This window comes from Salvelinus namaycush, chromosome 20 (genome assembly GCF_016432855.1).
Source record: "Salvelinus namaycush isolate Seneca chromosome 20, SaNama_1.0, whole genome shotgun sequence".
Taxonomy (NCBI): Eukaryota; Metazoa; Chordata; class Actinopteri; order Salmoniformes; family Salmonidae; genus Salvelinus; species Salvelinus namaycush.
Genome location: NC_052326.1, coordinates 32267928 through 32286699, shown reverse-complemented (window position 1 = coordinate 32286699; position 18772 = coordinate 32267928). Strand labels below are relative to the sequence as shown.

Here is an 18772-nt window from a genome sequence, read left to right as displayed (position 1 = left end):
ACCGCCAGTGCGCCTCCACGGTCCAGTGCATCCGGTGCCTCGGTCAAGGACAAGGCCTCCTGCATGTCTCCCCAGCCTGGTGAGTTCTGTGCCTGTGCTAAGCACTAACCCTCCTGCATGTCTCCCCAGCCTGGTGAGTCCTGTGCCTTCTCCCAGAGCCAGGCCTCCTGTGTGTATCTCCATTCCAGTGATGATCCATGGCACGAAGCCTCCAGTGATAATCCATGGCAAGAAGCCTCCAGTGATAATCCATGGCACGAAGCCTCCAGTGATGATCCATGGCAAGAAGCTTCCAGTGATAATCCATGGCACGAAGCCTCCAGTAATGATCCAGGGCACGAAGCCTCCAGTGATGCTCCATGGTACGAAGCCTCCTGTGATGATCCATGGCACGAAGCCTCCAGTGATGATCCATGGCAAGAAGCCTCCAGTGATGATCCATGGCACGAAGCCTCCTGTGATGATCCATGGCACGAAGCCTCCAGTGAGGATCTATGGCATGAAGCCTCCAGTGAGGAGTTATGGCACGAGGCCTCCAACGAAGGAAGCTAGGCCGGAGCCTCCAGCGTCGCCCTCTAGTCCGGAGCCGCCAGCGACGCCCTCTAGTCCGGAGCCTCCAGCGACGCCCTCTAGTCCGGAGCCTCCAGCGACGCCCTCTAGTCCGGAGCCTCCAGCGACGCCCTCTAGTCCGGAGCCTCCAGCGACGCCCTCTAGTCCGGAGCCTCCAGCGTCGCCCTCTAGTCCGGAGCAGCCAGAGTCTCCCTCCTGGCCGGAGCAGCCAGAGTCTCCCTCCTGGCCGGAGCAGCGAGAGCCGGCCCGTCTGTCCTGAGCTGCCAGAGCCGCCCGTCTGTCCTGAGCTGCCAGAGCCGCCCGTCTGTCCTGAGCTGCCAGAGCCGCCCGTCTGTCCTGAGCTGCCAGAGCCGCCCGTCTGTCCTGAGCTGCCAGAGCCGCCCGTCAGTCAGGAGCTGCCGGAGCCGCCCATCAGTCAGGAGCTGCCGGAGTCGCCCTTCACTACGGCACTGCTAGGAGTCTCCCGCCTGTCCGGCGTTGCCGGAGTCTCCCATCTATTCGGGACCCGCTGCAAGGGTCCCCAGTCCGAGGTCGGCGGCGAGGGTCGCCGTTCCAAAGGCACCACTTAAGCGGGCAAAGACTATGGTGGAGTGGGGTCCACGTCCCGCGCCAGAGCCGCCACCGCGGACAGACGCCCACCCAGACCCTCCCCTATAGGTTCAAGTTTTGCGGCCAGAGTCCGCACCTTTGGGGGGGGGGGGGGGGTACTGTCACGTTCTGACCTTAGTTCCTTTTTTATGTCTTTGTGTTAGGTTGGTCAGGGCGTGAGTTGGGGTGGGTAGTCTATGTTCTTTTTTCTATGTTGTTATATTTCTGTGTTTGGCCTGGTATGGTTCTCAATCAGAGGCAGCTGTCGATCGTTGTCTCTGATTGAGAATCACACTTAGGTAGCCTGTTTTCCCCATTTTGGTTGTGGGTGTTTATTTTCTGTGTAGTGTCTGTTCACCTTGCAGAACTGTTTTGTTTTCTCCTCGTTGTTATTTTGTGTAGTGTTCTATTTTCAATAAAATTATGACGAACACTTAGCACGCTGCATTTTGGTCCTCTTCTCCTTCACCAGACGAGAATCGTTACAGCCTGTGCTTAGCTCCATTCTGTTTTTTTATCCTAAAACACTCCCTAGTCCTTGCCGATCACAAGCATACTCATAACATGATGTAGCCACCACTATGCTTGAAAATATGAAGAGTGTTACTCAGTAATGTGTTGTGTTGGTATTTGTGGGGTACAGAGATGAGGTAGTCATTCAAAAATCATGTCAAACTATTATTGCACACAGTCCATGCAACTTATTATGTGACTTGTTAAGCAAATGTTTACTCCTGAACTTATTTAGGCTTGCTATAACAAAGGGGTTTAATACTTATTGACTCAAGACATTTCAGCTTTTCATTTTTTATTATTTTGTAAAAATGTCTAAAAACATAATTCCACTTTGACATTGTGGGGTATTGTATGTAGGCCAGTGACACAAAATCTCAATTTAATGCATTTAATAAATTCAGGCTGTATCACAACACAATTTGGAAAAAGTCAAGGGATGTGAATACTTTCTGAAGGCACTGTATGTAGTCATGTTATTTTTACTCGTTATTCGTTATGCACTGAGAATTTATTTTATTTTCACTATTTAATTTTTTTTTTTATCTTTAACTCTGCATTGTTGGAAAATAACCGGTAAGTAAGCATTTTACTGTTCTACAACTGTTGTTTACGAAGCATGTGACAAATACATTTTGATTTGATTTGAGTTTTTGTATTCAGAATTTCTGCCAGGGTTGGGAAGATGAAAGGAATTTATTTATACTATATGAGAGGAATTTGGCCTGGTGACCAGTAAAATTGTGCCTTTTTAAGTTGTGCACGGGGCAGATTTCGGACCCGAATGTTAACCTGGATAGTAGAAATCACAGTTTACTAACCCAGCTGGCCAGTGCCCCAAAATCCTTGTTGAGATTGGTGTGGAAGAACTTGACTGGCCTGCACAGAGCCCTGACCTCAATCCTCATCGAACACCTTTGGGATTAATTGGAATGCCGACTGCGGGCTAGGCCTAATCGCCCCACATCAGTGCCTGACCTCAGTTATGTTCTTGTGGCTGAATGGAAGCAAGTCCCCACAGCAATGTTCCAACATCTAGTGGAAAGACTTCCCAGAAGAGTGGATGCTGTTATAGCAGCAAAGGGGGACCAACTCCATATTAATGCCCATGATTTTGAAACGAGATGTTCGACGAGCAGGTGTCCGCAAACTTATAGTCATGTAGTGTATGTGAAAACGGCGCATAAAAAAGACATTTTAAAAACTGTGATTTTCACTTTAAGATTTGCAGTGATGTAACGCTCGTCGTGGTTGGAATGAGAAGAGGAGGACCAATGCGCAGCGTGGTAAGTATCCATTTTAATAAGAATACTTGAACAATGAACAAAAACAATAAACTGACAAACGACCGAGACAGTTCCGTATAGTGAAACACAGACACAGAAAATAACCACCCACCAAAACACAAAGGAAAACAGGCTACCTAAATATGGCTAAACACAGAAATAGACAACCTAGACATACAACATAGAATGCCCACCCACATCACACCCTGACCAAACAAAACATAGAAACATACAAAGCAATCTATGGTCAGGGCGTGACAGTACCCTCCCCCCAAAGGTGCGGACTCCGGCCGCAAAACCTGAACCTATAGGGGAGGGTCTGGGTGGGCATCTGTCCGCGGTGGCGGCTCTGGCGCGGGACGTGGACCCCACTCCACCATAGTCTTAGCCCGCTTAAGTGGCGTCTTTGGCGCGGCGACCCTCGCCGCCGACCTAGGACTGGGGACCCTAATAAAGGGCACCACTGGACTGAGGAGCGCCTCTGGACTGAGGAGCGCCTCTGGACTGAGGGGCGCCTCTGGACTGAGGGGCGCCTCTGGACTGAGGGGCGCCTCTGGACTGAGGGGCAGCTCCCTACTGAAGGGCAGCTCCGGACTGAAGTGCACCACTGGACTGAGGAGCGCCTCTGGACTGAGGGGCACCTCTGGACTGAGGGGCACCTCTGGACTGAGGGGCAGCTCCGGACTGAGGGGCAGCTCTGGACTGAGGGGCAGCTCTGGACTGAGGGGCAGCTCCGGACTGAAGGGCAGCTCCGGACTGAAGGGCAGCTCCGGACTGAAGGGCAGCTCCGGCGGCTCCTGACTGAAGGGCGGCTCAGGCGCCTCTGGACTGAAGGGCGGCTCAGGCGCCTCTGGACTGAAGGGCGGCTCAGGCGGCTCCTGACTGAAGGGCGGCTCAGGACAGACGGGCTGCTCAGGACAGTCAGGCGGCTCAGGACAGACGGGCGGCTCAGGCGGCTCAGGACAGACGGGCGGCTCAGGACAGACGGGCGGCCCTGGAGGGTCCGGACTGTAGGGAGGTTCTGGAGCGTCCGGACTGGAGGGACACACAGGATACTTGGTTCTTAGAACAGGCACAGTACTCACCAGGCTGGAGAGATCTACTGGAGGCCTGGTCCTTGGAGGAGGCACAGGATAGACCGGTCCGTGGAGGCGCCCTGGAGGTCTCAAACTAAGGGCCTGAACAACCCGTCCTGGCTGGATGTTGATTTTAGCCCGGCACTTGCGGGGCGCAGGCACAGGACGCACTGGGCTGTGCAGACCCACGGGAGACACAGTGCGTAGGGCTGGTGCCATATAACACGGACCGAGGAGACATACTGGAGACCAGATGCGCTGAGCAGGCTTCATCGCACCTGGCTCGATGCCCAATCTAGCCCGGCCGATACGAGGAGCGGCAATGTAACGTACCGGGCTAAGCACACGTACTGGAGACACCGTGCGCATCTCCGCATAACACGGTGCCTGCCCGGACCTCCTCTCTCCACGGAAAGCACGGGAAGTTGGCTCAGGTCTCCTACCTGACTTAGCCCCACTCCCCGTGTGCCCCCCCCCCCCCCCCCCCCGCAATACATTTTTGGGGCTGCCTCTCGGGCTTCCTTGCCAGCCGTGTCCCTTCATAACTCCGCTGTTCCTCTATTCTCCTGTATTTCTCCTCATAGTATCTCCGTTCCGCTTTCGCTGCCTCCAGCTCTGCCTTGGGGCGACGATATTCCCCAGCCTGTGTCCAGGGTCCTTCTCCGTCTAGAATCTCCTCCCATGTCCAAGAGTCCAGAACTCGCTGCTGCCCGATACCACGCTGCTTGGTCCTTTTTTGGTGGGTGGTTCTGTAACGCTCGTCGTGGTTGGAATGAGAAGAGGAGGAACAATGCGCAGCGTGGTAAGTATCCATTTTAATAAGAATACTTGAACAATGAACAAAAACAATAAACTGACAAACGACCGAGACAGTTCCGTATGGTGAAACACAGACATAGAAAATAACCACCCACCAAAACACAAAGGAAAACAGGCTACCTAAATATGGATAAACACAGAAATAGACAACCTAGACATACAACATAGAATGCCCACCCACATCACACCCTGACCAAACAAAACATAGAAACATACAAAGCAATCTATGGTCAGGGCGTGACAGGTGATGTGGGGAGCAAGAAAATAACCTACCTTGGGCTAGAAACTCTGTCTTTTTAATAATAATAATTTATAATAATTTATTACATTTCTATAGCACTTTTCATAGAATCTCAAAGCTCTAAAAGAAAAAAAAAGAAAAAAAAATATATCATGACAGGTCAACCAATAGAGGCCAAGTCTTTGAAAGCTGCATCCTCCAAAGATGGAGAAGGTCAGTTCATGGCTTGAGCGAAGGGAGCTAGACAGAGGATGGTAGATGATGGTGATGTAGTCTGCTGATGATCTTGTATTGGGCAACTCTGGGAACCAGCCTGAATCTTATAGCCACTGGACTTCTTTTTATTATGGGGGTGGGGGGTTTACCACGGATCATAGAAATGCGCTGTTTTCACATACAGTGCCTTCAGAAAGTATTCAGACCCCTTGAATTTTTACCACATTTTGTTACATTACAGCCTTATTCTAAAATGGATTAAATAAACATTTTCCTCAGCGATCTACACACAATACCCCATAATGACAAATCGCAAACAGGTTTTTATACCTTTTAGCAAATGTATTAAAAATAAAAGACAGAAATACCTTATTTACATAAGTATTCAGACCCTTTGCTATGAGACTCGACATTGAGATCAGGTGCATCCTGTTTCAATTGATCATCCTTGAGATGTTTCTACAACTTGATTGGTGTCCACCTGTGGTAAATTCATTTGATTGGACATGATTTGGAAAGGCACACACCTGTCTATATAGCCAGACGGAAGCCATTCCTCAGTAAAAGACACATGACAGCCCACTTGGAGTTTGCCAAAAGGCACCTCAAGTGCGAAACAAGATTTTCTGGTCTGATGAAACCAAGATTGAACTCTTTGGCCTGAATGCCAAGCGTCACGTCTGGAGGAAACCTGGCACCATCCCTACGGTGAAGCATGGTGGTGGCAGTATCATGCTGTGGAGATGTTTTTCAGCGGCATGGACTGGGAGACTAGTCAGGATCGAGTGAAAGATGAACGGAGCAAAGTACAGAGAGACCCTTGAGGAAAACATGCTCCAGAGCACTAAGGACCTCAGACTGGGGTGAAGGTTCACCTTCCAACAGCACAACGATCCTAAGCACACAGCCAAGACAACGCAGGAGTGGCTTCATTACAAGTCTCTGAATGTCCTTGAGTGGCCCAGCCAGAGCCTGCGATTGAACATCTCTGGAGAAACCTGAAAATAGCTGTGCAAATCAAATCAAAGTTTATTTGTCACGTGCGCCGAATACAACAGGTGTAGACCTTACAGTGAAATGCTTACTTACAGGCTCTAACCAATAGTGTGAAAAAAAGGTATGTGTGTGTGTGTGTGTGTAGGTAAGTAAAGAAATAAAATGACAGTAAAAAGACATTTGAAAATAACAGTAGCAAGGCTATATACAGACACCGGTTAGTCAGGCTTATTGAGGTAGTATGTACATGTAGGTATGGTTAAAGTGACTATGCATATATGATGAACAGAGAGTAGCAGTAGCGTAAAAAGAGGGGTTGGCGGGTGGTGGGACACAATGCAAATAGTCCGGGTAGCCATTTGATTACCTGTTCAGGAGTCGTATGGCTTGGGGGTAAAAACTGTTGAGAAGCCTTTTTGTCCTAGACTTGGCAATCCGGTACCGCTTGCCATGTGGTAGTAGAGAGAACAGTCTATGACTGGGGTGGCTGGGGTCTTTGACAATTTCTAGGGCCTTCCTCTGACACCGCCTGGTGTAGAGGTCCTGGATGGCAGGCAGCTTTGCCCCAGTGATGTACTGGGCCGTACGCACTACCCTCTGAAGTGCCTTGCGGTCGGAGGCCGAGCAATTGCCGTACCAGGCAGTGATGCAACCGGTCAGGATGCTCTCGATGTTGCAGCTGTAGAACCTTTTGAGGATCTCAGGACCCATGCCAAATATTTTTAGTTTCCTGAGGAGGAATAGGCTTTGTCGTGCCCTCTTCACGACTGTCTTGGTGTGTTTGGACCATTCTAGTTTGTTGTTGATGTGGACACCAAGGAACTTGAAGCTCTCAACCTGCTCCAATACAGCCCCGTCGATGAGAATGGGGTCGTGCTCGGTGCTCCTGTATTCCACAATCATCTCCTTAGTCTTGGTTACGTTCAGGGATAGGTTGTTGTTCTGGCACCACCCGGCCAGGTCTCTGACCTCCTCCCTATAGGCTGTCTCGTCGTTGTCGGTGATCAGGCCTACCACTGTTGTGTCGTCTGCAAACATAATGATGGTGTTGGAGTCGTTCCTGGCCATGCAGTTGTGGGTGAACAGGGAGTACAGGAGGGGACTGAGCACGCACCCGTGGGGAGTTCCAGTGTTGAGAATCAGCGTGGCAGATATGTTGCTACCTACCCTCACCACCTGGGGGCGGCCCGTCAGGAAGTCCAGGATCCAGTTGCAGAGGGAGGTGTTTAGTCCCAGGTTCCTTAGCTTAGTGAGGGTACTATGGTTGTCCTTGTGCTTGTCTCCACCCCCTCCAGGTGTCGCTTATTATCCCTGGTGTATTTATCCCTGTGTTTCCTGTCTCTCTGTGCCAGTTCGTCTTGTTTGTCAAGTCAACCAGCGTTTTTGTGTCTCAGCTCCTGCTTTTTCCAGTGTCTCTTTTCTCGCCCTCCTGGTTTTGACCCTTGCCTGTCATGACTCTGAGCCCGCCTGCCTGACCACTCTGCCTGCCCCTGACCTCGAGCCTGGCTATCGTCTTGTACCGTTTGAACTCTGACCTGGTTACTGAACCCTTGCCTGCCCTGACCTCGAGCCTGCCTATCGTCTTGTACAGACCTGGTTTATGAACTATCGCCTGTACCCGACCTGCCTTTTGCCTACCCCCTTCTACTATAATAAATATCGGAGCTCAACCATCTGCCTCCTGTGTCTGCATTTGGGTCTCGCTTTGTGCCCTTATACAATGTATTGAATTGACCACAATCAAGTTGCAGAAACATCTCAAGGATGATCAATGGAAACAGGATGCACCTGAACTCAATTTCAAGTCTCATAGCAAAGTGTCTGAATACTTATGTAAATAAGGTATTTCAGTTTTTTTATTTGTAATACATTTGCAAACATTTCCCCAAAACTTTTTTCGCTTTGTCATTATGTGGTATTGTGTGTAGATTGATGAAGACAATGTTTTATTTAATGAATTTTAGAATAAGGCTGTAATGTAACAAAATGTGGAAAATGTCAAGAGGTCTGAATACTTTCTGAATGCACTGTATGTACATGTAGGTATGGGTAAAAGTGACTACGCAATAAGGATAGATAATAAACAGAGTAGCAGCAGCATATGTGAAAGTGTGTGTGTGTGTGTGTGTGTGTGTGTGTGTGTGTGTGTGTGTGTGTGTGTGTGTGTGTGTGTGAGACTACAATATGCATGTGCATGTGTGTTTTGTGTGTGTGAGAGTTTATGTATTGTGTGAGTGTATGTTTGTGTTGAAGTGTCAGTGTATGTGTGAGTCTGTTAAGTCCCAGGGTTCTTAGTTTAGTGATGCATTTGAAGGGCACTATGGTGTTGAATGCTGAGTTATAGTCAAGGAACAACATTCTCAAATAGGTGTTTGTCCAGGTGGGAAAGGGCAGTGTGGAGTGCAATAGAGATTGTGTCATCTGTGGATCTATTGGGGCGGTATACGTATTGGAGTGGGTCTAGGGTGTCTGCGAGGATGGTGATGATGTGAGCCATGACCAGCATTTCAAAACACTTCATGGCTACAGACGTGAGTGCTACGGGTCGATAGTCATTTAGACAGGTTACCTTGGTGTTCTTGGGCACATAGACTATGGTGGTCTGCTTGAAATATGTAGGTATTACAGACTGGGTCAGGGAGAGGTTGAAAATGTCAGTGAAGACGTGTGGATGTACTAATAAAATCTTTATTGGGGGGGCCTATTCTAGAGGGGGCTTCAGCACTGTCTCGCCCCTCCTTGGAGCTGCCCATGGGTAGTAATATGAGAGGAATACACATGAATGACAAGACAAACTCCATAGCTCTGTTCCATTTGACTTTAATTGCATTTGTATTGTTTTTAATTCTCTATAGCTGTCAGAAACACACATTCTCATATGTTCGCATAGCACATTTCCCTGTCAGGGTTTTGTATTTTGAGCAGAGTGCAATGTGCAGAGTATGTGGTGCAGCAAGTGCAGTATTCTACCATCAATCCCATTGGTGGTCCCGCTATACCGAGACATTTTCCCTTTCAAACGGTTCCTTATTGATGTCCACTGTCTCTCAAAGCTACATCAGATTGTGTCCTTCTACTGGAGAGAATGTCAGAGAAAAACTTTTTCTGTGGAGGGGTCACTAAAACCCTGTTGCTTTGTTATGCCACTTTCTATTTCCCCTTGGTGAACGATAAGTTCAGCTACAAAACATGTTATGTAAGGGATTTCAATGTAAATTAAGGCCTCAAGTGATGTATCAATAAAAATGTTTGATTTGCAGCAGGAGCTACTCAAGTTTGCGTTCATTCACTGCTTGATAGCACTATCGTGTCTGTGTATGCTCATGTAAGGCTGTCTTTGTCTTTTTTCTTCAATGAGGAATGATCGGTTATTAAAAGTAACCCCACGGTCACATCCTGTGACTAAGTTTGCTATCTAAGAGATTTCTTAAAGTTTTAACATTGCACAAATATCTACTACAGGCACTCTGCTCAACAGAAAATATCTGTTAAAGGGTGAAAGGTGAGAAGCAATTAAGGAGCTTTAAACTATTTATTTTACTTCTTGCTTTTCTTGTTTCCATCTTTTGTGTTGTATTGTTACATCTAAATCTGGAACAGGCGATTGGTACCTAACTATTCTAGTCATCCCTGCCATTTCTATCATGGTCCCTGTCATTCCTGCCATGGCTGCCATCCATCTCGCTCCTCTCCTTCTCCGTCTTTGACTCCTTCACCACCTGGAGGAATAGAAGAAGCGAAACAGACCTCAGTCAAATTACATCACTTACAGCAAGTGATGTATAGTGAAATTACACGGTATAGTAAATATCATCATGGGGATATGGAAAGTATGGAACACATTTTCTTGATACCAGGAAATGTTTAGAATGTTTACCTCTCCATCACGAGTCTCCACTGTCTTAATCACCACAGGCTTCCTTTTAGGGGTGTCTGGGGTGTGGTCATAGGCTATGAGGGGATAAGTCCGATTTAGTAACATTGATACTGTGCATGATCATTTATATCAATTTAATAAATTATGAATATGTTAAATCTAAAGATGATACTGACAAGTATCTGTGTATTTGCTTGGAGAAGGAAATAAAGTAATAGTAGAAGAGAGAGAAAAAAATACTAGTATTATTGGCAATATGATGTATCTCACCCCTATCACCACTACGGCCGTACTGGGAGGGATGCATGGGAACAATAATCCTAAAGAGAAATTAAGCAATAGGATGTTATCTCAGCAACATGTTCATAATCAAACACAAGTAAGGATGTCCTAACCCTTATCCTCCTCACCTGCTCTCCTCTCCCTCCAGCAGCTTGCGGTAAGTGGCGATCTCTATGTCCAGGGCCATCTTGACATTGAGCAGGTCCTGGTACTCCCTCAGGTGGCGGGCCATCTCGTCCTTCAGGTGGTGTATCTCCTCCTCCAGGCGACCCACGTTGTCCTGGTAGTTATTGGCCTCCATGCCAAACTGGCCTTCCATCTCACGCATCTGCCTCAGCAGAGCCTCGTTCTGAAAAATACACACATACTGTACATATGAGGACAATTGTTTTGGGAAGATTCTGTGGGAGATTTTTGGGGAGGAAATTGAGGGATTTTTCTCACTCGCATCATCCTCTACTTACATGCATGACCCACTTGGGTGATTCATGGCTGGCAGCCATTTTGGGCTAAGCCTGAGATCAATGTACTCTAGTTCCTCACTCAGCCAGTGTAAACTGGGGGTGATTACAGATAAATAGGAAGGTTCTGTGAGGCCTCACCGTGCTCTTCAGTGCATCGATCTCACAGTTGAGGGACTGCATCTGCCTCCTGTGCTCATTTTGCTCCTGCTTGGCCTGCCTCAGAGCATCAGTGTTACGTTTGGCAGAGTCCGTCAGGTCAGCAAACTTCGGTAGCACAGAAAGAACACACAAATAAGGACAGGTGTTACTCTGCATGTGTGCATGCATGAGTGTGTGTGTGTGTCTGTGTATTGTTCCCCCCTCACCTTGGACTTGTACCACTCCTCAGACTCATGCATGTTCTTGGAAGCGATGTTCTCGTACTGGGCCCTGATGTCCTTGAGGGCAGCAGCCAGGTCAGGCCTGGCAGTCTGTTCCACCTCCATCTTCATCTGCTGGGTCTGGACACTCACCTGCACGTCCTGGATCTCCTGAAAAGACCGCAGAGCAAGTGAGAGGTTTAGTGGGAAAAAAGGCCTCTAAATGGCAGGTACAATCCAGATAGGTATGATGCAAATCAACTTTAGTGAACTATTCACAAAAATATGTACAAAAATAAATGCAAGTAGGAGCAGATCAGCATACCAAATTACAGGTAATACACCAGGACCATAACATGACCATCAGGACCACAGTTTGATTGTTATCCATCACAAAGATCATGATTTGTGCTCGACCATCTCAGCAGCGGCATCTACCTCTTCATGCAGCTTTTTGAGGAACTCAATCTCATCCATCAGAGACTCGATCTTCCTCTCCAGCTCCAGGCGAGACAGAGTTGCATCATCCACATCCTGGTTTTAGATCAAAGTACTATTAGTAAGTAATTCATCAACCCCCAAACAGGTAAACAAATGTTTTTGTCTTGGTTAGATAACACTGAACAGTGGGTAGGTTGCATATGGTAATATATCAACAATGCAGTGCTATCAATATTGTGTTTTGTCATTGTTATAACCCACTGGGCACAGACGTCAATTCAACGTCTATTCCACGTTGGTTCAACGTAATTTCATTGCAATGACGTGGAAACAATGTTGATTCAACCAGTGTGTGCACAGTGGGAAGTATCCTGGGTTGTATTCATTCGTGCACACTGTTGCAAACCGTAGAATAATGTTTTGCAATGAAAACAAGCATTTCTTATTGGAGAAGTTCAGATTAGTTCCTAACCGTTTCAGCCTGTTTGTTTCTGTTTGGTTCTTAGTGAATATACCCCTGATTTCCGGGTTCTCAGAGCTGCCATGTTATCATAATAATCAGCTCTATCTCAGCGAACCAGAAGATGTCACTGTTATGCAGGGCTATGAGGAAAAATATGCTTTGGGTTGGGCCCTGACATCATAACTGGTGTGTGATTCAATCAGACTTTTACAGTCAACTATCGACTCGCTGCCCAAAATATTGATTTGGTGTACAGTGTGATGGTTTGAGTCTAGGGTGTGTTTACTTTGCGGAAGACAATCAGGTTACTCTCAGCCTCAGCCCTCTTCTGATTTTCCTCATCCAGCCTGTATGAAGAGGGTGGGGGGTTAGGGTGTGGTCACACACACAAGGAGAACATATATCTTACAATCACGCATAGGCCTACTGTTGTAAATTCATGTTGTAATTTCATGTTATCTATTTAGGGGACTCCTTAGAATAAATAAATACATTAATGGAAAAAAAATATACATTACATGAAATATATAAGACAATATATTTTGTAGTTAATAAACACACATCCTCTGTATCTCTTTATGGCACTTAATAACTTTTTTATATCGTTTACAATGCTTGGGCTTTAGTCTAGGTTAAGTCCTGCTCTGGACAAAGGAAGCTGAAGCATTGGGACAGGGCTGAACACAGTGCTAATTGCATAAGTGCTATCCAAGGTGTCATCCCAAATGGCACACTATTCCCTATATAGTGCATCCCCTATATGGCTCTGATCAAGAGTAGAGCATTAGATAGGGAATAGGGTGTAATTTGGGAAACAGACCAAATATGTCTGACTGGGTATCATAGGCCTCCTCTGGAAGAAGCATCAGCTGGCAAAAGAAGCCTCTGGATCAATTTGGTAATTCACAAGTCCTGTAAAAGGGTTAGGGTTAGCGTATCCAACGGGGTCAGCAGATGCTACTCCAAACAAATTTTGGCAAATCACTTGTTAGAGGTCATGTGGACTGCACACACCCTGCTTTAATCCTGACAGCTCTGGGCATTCTGCCGCCAAAGATAAAACTATGTAAGCCTATAGTATACTGACTGGTCTGACTAAGCCTTCCCTTTCCCAAACGTGAAATATACTTTATGCTGCCTCATCTCATCTTTAATTCATGCCGTGTTGCAGGGGTCCTTTTTTCCTAATGGGGTCCCTGGCACTGTCCCATCAGCACAAGGAGACACTGAACACCCACCCCCTAATGGAGCCACTTTCATTGAGTCACATAGATTTTTCCAGATACAATTTTCTCCCCGCCTACACTCCATTTCCCGACCCCTCCTCCTCTTCCTTCTCTTCCGCCTCCTCCCTCTCTCATCACTCTCCCTACTTCTTTCCTGGCTCCACCTTGTGCACAGTCTATCCATCCTCTTCTGTCATCTATCTCTCTCTCTCTCTCTCTCTCTCTGGGTCAGGGATGTGTATGTGTATTTACATGTAGCTAGTGTGTGTCTACAGAAATTGTTCCGATAATCTAAGTAACACTAGTGGGGGAAAATACTGTTTCCCATAACTGGTTGTCTGATTCTTCTAAATGTTAACTTTCATAGCTAAATATTGTGATTTGGTTTGAAAGGGCTGATGGAACTGCAGCGTAATTTCGAATTACTTGTGTTATTGTGTCTATATTTAAATTCCATGCATGCAGGGACTTTCATCTTCCTTTTAATTAAATGTGTTTCATTTAATAAAACTGCATGTACTGGATGTGGGGGTTTGCTGCCTCATCTCATCTTTAATTCATGCTGTGTCACAGGGTTCCTTTTTTCCCAATGGTGTCCCCTGGCACCGCCCCATCAACACAAGGAGACACTAACACCCACCCATAATGGAGCCACTCCTATTCAATCACATTGATTTAACCAGATGCTATTTTTCTCTGCGCCTACACAGCCTCTCCCCACCTCTCCTCCTCTTCTTCCTCCTCTTCCTCCTCTTATGCCCCCTCCCTCTCTTATCCCCCTCCCTACTTTTTTCCTGGCGCCCCCCTGTGCGCAGTCTATCCATCCTCCTCTTCTTCTACAGAAATTTTTCCGATAATCTAACTCAAATGAGGAACAATACTGTTTCCCATAACTAGTTGTTTGAATTTTCTCAAATTTAAGTTTCAAAGCAAAGCATTGTGGTTTGGTATGAAAGGGCTGACAGAACTGCAACATCATTTCAAATCAAATGTACTGTGTCCATATTTACATCCAATGCATGCAGGAAGTTTCATCTTCCTTTTAACTACATTTCTTGATTTAATAAAACAGATTTAATAAAATAATCTGCAGATGCTCAACAAATGCTGAGATGTTCAGGGAAAGTTTGTAAATACTACTAATGTAGACATGTTTGGCTAATGTACAAATGTTCTGCTACTGTATCCAATGCATTGTTTTCCTTGGTGTCCCATTCGTTGCTTGGTTATGATATGCTGAAGCACTTCATCTTGTTTCTTTGTTGGATCCTGTCCATTGCCATGACATTCAGCATGCACACACACACACACTGCAGTAAACCACAGTGTGGTAGTATGCTGCGGTGCTTTTGTTTCCGTCCTTCCAAAGTGCCACGCCCCAGCTAGACAACCACTGCTGAGGGGAGAGTGGTGGTGATGTGGTGAAAGTCACAGACTGTCCACAGTCATACGCCCTGCCCATGTCCCCTCCCTGACAGGCTCTGCCCGGAATGTGTCAATCAACATCAAAGCCCAAAAACAGCCAGTCCCCTGCCACCTCTGCCAACTTTCTAAAATACACTTCCAATTGTTACACCCCCCTTTCCAAACACCACTACCACCCAAAATGTATCTGCGTCACTCATGTACATCCACAACTATAACCCCCCACCTTCCTTACCCTAACCCTCACTTCCCAAATCTACCCAAACATCCTCCATACCCCACCCCATACTAACCTCCCTCTCCCTCCTCTGTGTCACCCACCTCTGTTTGAGGAGGTTCATGTCTTCGGCCAGGTTGTCCCTCTCAACCTGGTACTGGTCCCTCTCCTTGCCCACGTGGTCCAGCTGGCGCCTCAGCTCCCTCAACTCCTCCTGGAAGAGCTCGGTGGCCCGGTTGGGCTTTCCCTCCTGCAGCTGGCCCTTGAACTGGCTCAGCTCTTGCTGCAGCCCGCTGTTCTGCTGCTCCAGGTAGTGCACCTTGTCAATGAAGCTGGCGAAGCGGTCGTTGAGGTCCTGCAGCTCCACCTTCTCGTTGCTGCGGGTGGCCAGGAACTCGGCGTTGACCGCATCAGCCAGCTGGAAGTCAACCTTTTCGTAGGTGAGACGGGGCAGCTGGGTGCTGGAGCGCTGCCGCTGCTGGTGGTGGTAGTTGGAGGAGCGAGAGGACACCACGGGCGACATGGAGCGCATGTAGCGCCCACTGGACATTGGCTTGCGGGAGTTGACAGACGAGTAGGAAGGAGAGTAGGAGGACATGGAGATGGGGTTGGGTACCCCGAACGTGCGGCGATAAGAAGTGGAGGCGCGGCCTGAGTGGTGGATCATTGAAGGGTGGCTCATGGTTGAGGTTTGGTGGTCTCTAATTCTGCTAACTATCTAATTTTTACTATCTATCTGTCTAGCTCTCCTTCTTGCTGTCTCTCTTTGTTGGAGCCAAAGGTGCCTCGGAGCAGGGAGTGAAGCAACAGGACGTCCGACTGAGGAGTGCCGGAGCTTTTATACACACGACATCCCATCCTCCTCACCCCCACCCCCGCTGCCTCTCTGCAAACAGCTCCTCCTCACCCCCACCCTCCCTCCCTCTTTTCTAGTCTCCAGATCCCCTGCCTCCTTCCTCTATCCATCACTCCTCAACATACATGCAGTCTTAGGCCACACCCCGGCCTACAGTAGCAGGCCCTCCTCCCTCCCTGTGTTTTCTTTCTCTCTCTCTCTCTCATTTCCCATCTGCCCCTCCCTTTTATCCGTAGCACATGGCAGGAGGCCAAACTGTCTCCCACGTTAATGCCTCTATCTCTAAAGATGTCTCCATCGCCAAGCCCACCTCCCTCTCCTCACCTTGACAGCTGATACAGTGTATCCTCTGTAGGATGCTGTGTCCACTCCCTGCAATTCTTTCTCCACTTTTCCTCTCTTGATTTATCAGTACATCTCCTCCTGTTGCTCTGTCCCACTTCTTATCACCATCCTCTTCTCTTTCACTGTTGATGTCCTTAATTTACTGTTACTGTAATGGTAGATATACATAAGTGATGTCATCAATGTGATTATGTAAGACATTTTAAAGTTGTTCAACAAAGTAGTTTGTCCAAATAAATCCCAAAACAAAAAAATTATTTATTATTCAGGTTCTTATATCACAAAGCTCATTTGGTTATCACTGCAGAGCTGAATGTATTTCCTCGCTCTGTCTCTTCCCTTTATTTCCACTGTAATGGAATATTATATTGATATTCTGGGAGGCGAGGGCAGAGCAACTACGGTGCAATTCTATCCCGCATGGCTAGTGTGCACTGACTGGTATCGAGTGATCTGTGTTTGAATCCTATTTTGGAAATTAGGATTGGCGAGATCTCCTCAGCAGCTGAACAGATTTCAGAGGAACACTTTGTTTTGTGTGGATCCAGTCATGTCCTCTGAGCCCAGACACAATGACAACATCAACATTTAGTATTTTCATTTTTTTGTGGGTACTTCGGGTAAATCATATTTTTATTGTAACAAAAATAGTAAAATACATAATGCTTAACCTACAGTACATGGGTAGACTCTGGACTGAGTAAGGGACAGATCGAAATTTACTAGGGAGGGGTAGTCCAAAAATGTTTTGTTGTTTTGTGAAGAGTTGTGTGTTTTTTTATTGGTCACAGGGGAGGGTAGTGCGTTTTTTTTACCTGGTTTGCATTCGCTTTTCTGCTCGTATTTTCCCTATAAACAATGGCTTGACTTACTTTTGATATTACCCTAATAAAGGTTAGAAACATTTGTGAAGGTTTGGTATGGGGTGACTATAATTAAGCTTTAGCTATTTGTCACGCCCTGACCTGAGAGAGACGTTTTATTTCTCTATTTGGTTAGGTCAGGGTGTGATGTGGGGTGGGCATTCTATTTGTTGTATTTCTTTGTGTTTGGCAGAGTGTGGTTCCCAATCAGAGGCAGCTGTCGATCGTTGTCTCTGATTGGGAATCATACTTAGGCAGCCTGTTTTGCCACCTTAGTTGTGGGTAGTTGTTTTTTGTATAGTTTATGCACTTTACAGAACTGTTTTGGTTTTCACTCTTGTTTATTTTGTTCGAGTGTTTTGTGATCAAATAAAATCATGAACACTTACCACGCTGCGCTTTGGTCCGATCCTCATTACGACGAGAGCCGTGACACTATTGCAGGCCTATGATATGAAGGCAGTGCGCCCCGGTGCTCCAACTGACTCTGACAGTTGAACTTGAGGAGAAGAAGTCTGTTTCAGGCCTACCAGAGTTACTCCTATTTTTAAAAATATATATTTTTATTTAACTAGGCAAGTCAGTTAAGAACAAATTCTTATTTACAATGACAGCCTACCCGGACGGCCAAACCCGGACAACGCTGGGCCAATTGTGCGCCGCCCTATGGGACTCCCAATCACAGCCAGATGTGATTCAGCCTGGATTCGAACCAGGGACCGTATAATCTAACAATATAATCGAAAATTAACAAATTAGCCTCCTTCTGAATGTCTATATCTGTATAGCAGACACAGTAGCCATCTGACATAAATAAATGCATGTCAGCGTCAGCGTATCTCTATCGCTCTCTCTGGGGTTAGGCCTAAGCTTCTCTACATATATATATATACTGTATATATACAGTACCAGTCAAAAGTTTGAACACACCTACTCATTCCAGTTTGTTTTTATCATTCATGTTTTCTACATTGTAGAATAATAGTGAAGACATCAAAACCACGAAATAACACATATGGAATCATGTAGTAACCAAAAAGTGTTAAACAAATCAAAATATATTTGAGATTTGAGATTCTTCAAAGAAGCCACTCTTTGTCTTGATGACAGCTTTGCACACTCTTGGCATTCTCTCAACCAGCTTCACCTGGAATGCTTTTCCAACAGTCTTGAAGGAGTTCCCACATATGCTGAGCACTTGTTGGCTGCTTTTCCTTAACTGTGCAGTCCAACTCATCCCAAACCATCTCAATAGGGTTGAGGTGATTGTGGAGGCCAGGTCATCTGATGCAGCACTCCATCACTCTCCTTCTTGGTCAAATAGCCCTTACACAATTTGGAGGGGTGTTGTGTCATTGTCTGTTGAAAAACAAATGATAGTCCCACTAAGCGCAAACCAGATGGGATGGAGTATCGCTGCAGAATACTATGGTAGCCATGCTGGTTAAGCGTGCCTTGAATTCTAAATAAATCACAGACAGTGTCACCAGCAAAGCACCCCCACACCATCACACCTCCTCCTCTATGCATCATGGTGGGAACCACACATGCAGAGATCATCCATTCACCTACTCTGCGTCTCACAAAGACACGGCGGTTGGAACCAAAAATCTCAAATTTGGACTACTCAGACCAAAGGACAGATTTTT

The 18772-nt window shown here is 46.7% G+C and overlaps 1 protein-coding gene across 1 annotated transcript; it reads right to left on the bottom strand.

Annotated features, from left to right (window-relative positions):
* Window positions 1-9168: 9168 nt before the first annotated feature.
* Window positions 9169-15802, bottom strand: prph (peripherin). Its single transcript, XM_039015169.1, has 9 exons — window positions 15164-15802; window positions 12478-12538; window positions 11726-11821; window positions 11294-11458; window positions 11067-11192; window positions 10593-10813; window positions 10453-10502; window positions 10183-10256; window positions 9169-10024 (listed from the first exon to the last, which is right to left on the bottom strand). Exons 1-9 carry the CDS (start codon window positions 15739-15741, stop codon window positions 9926-9928), a joined length of 1470 nt encoding a protein of 489 aa, XP_038871097.1. The 5' UTR covers window positions 15742-15802; the 3' UTR covers window positions 9169-9925.
* Between the last annotated feature and the right edge of the window lie 2970 nt (window positions 15803-18772).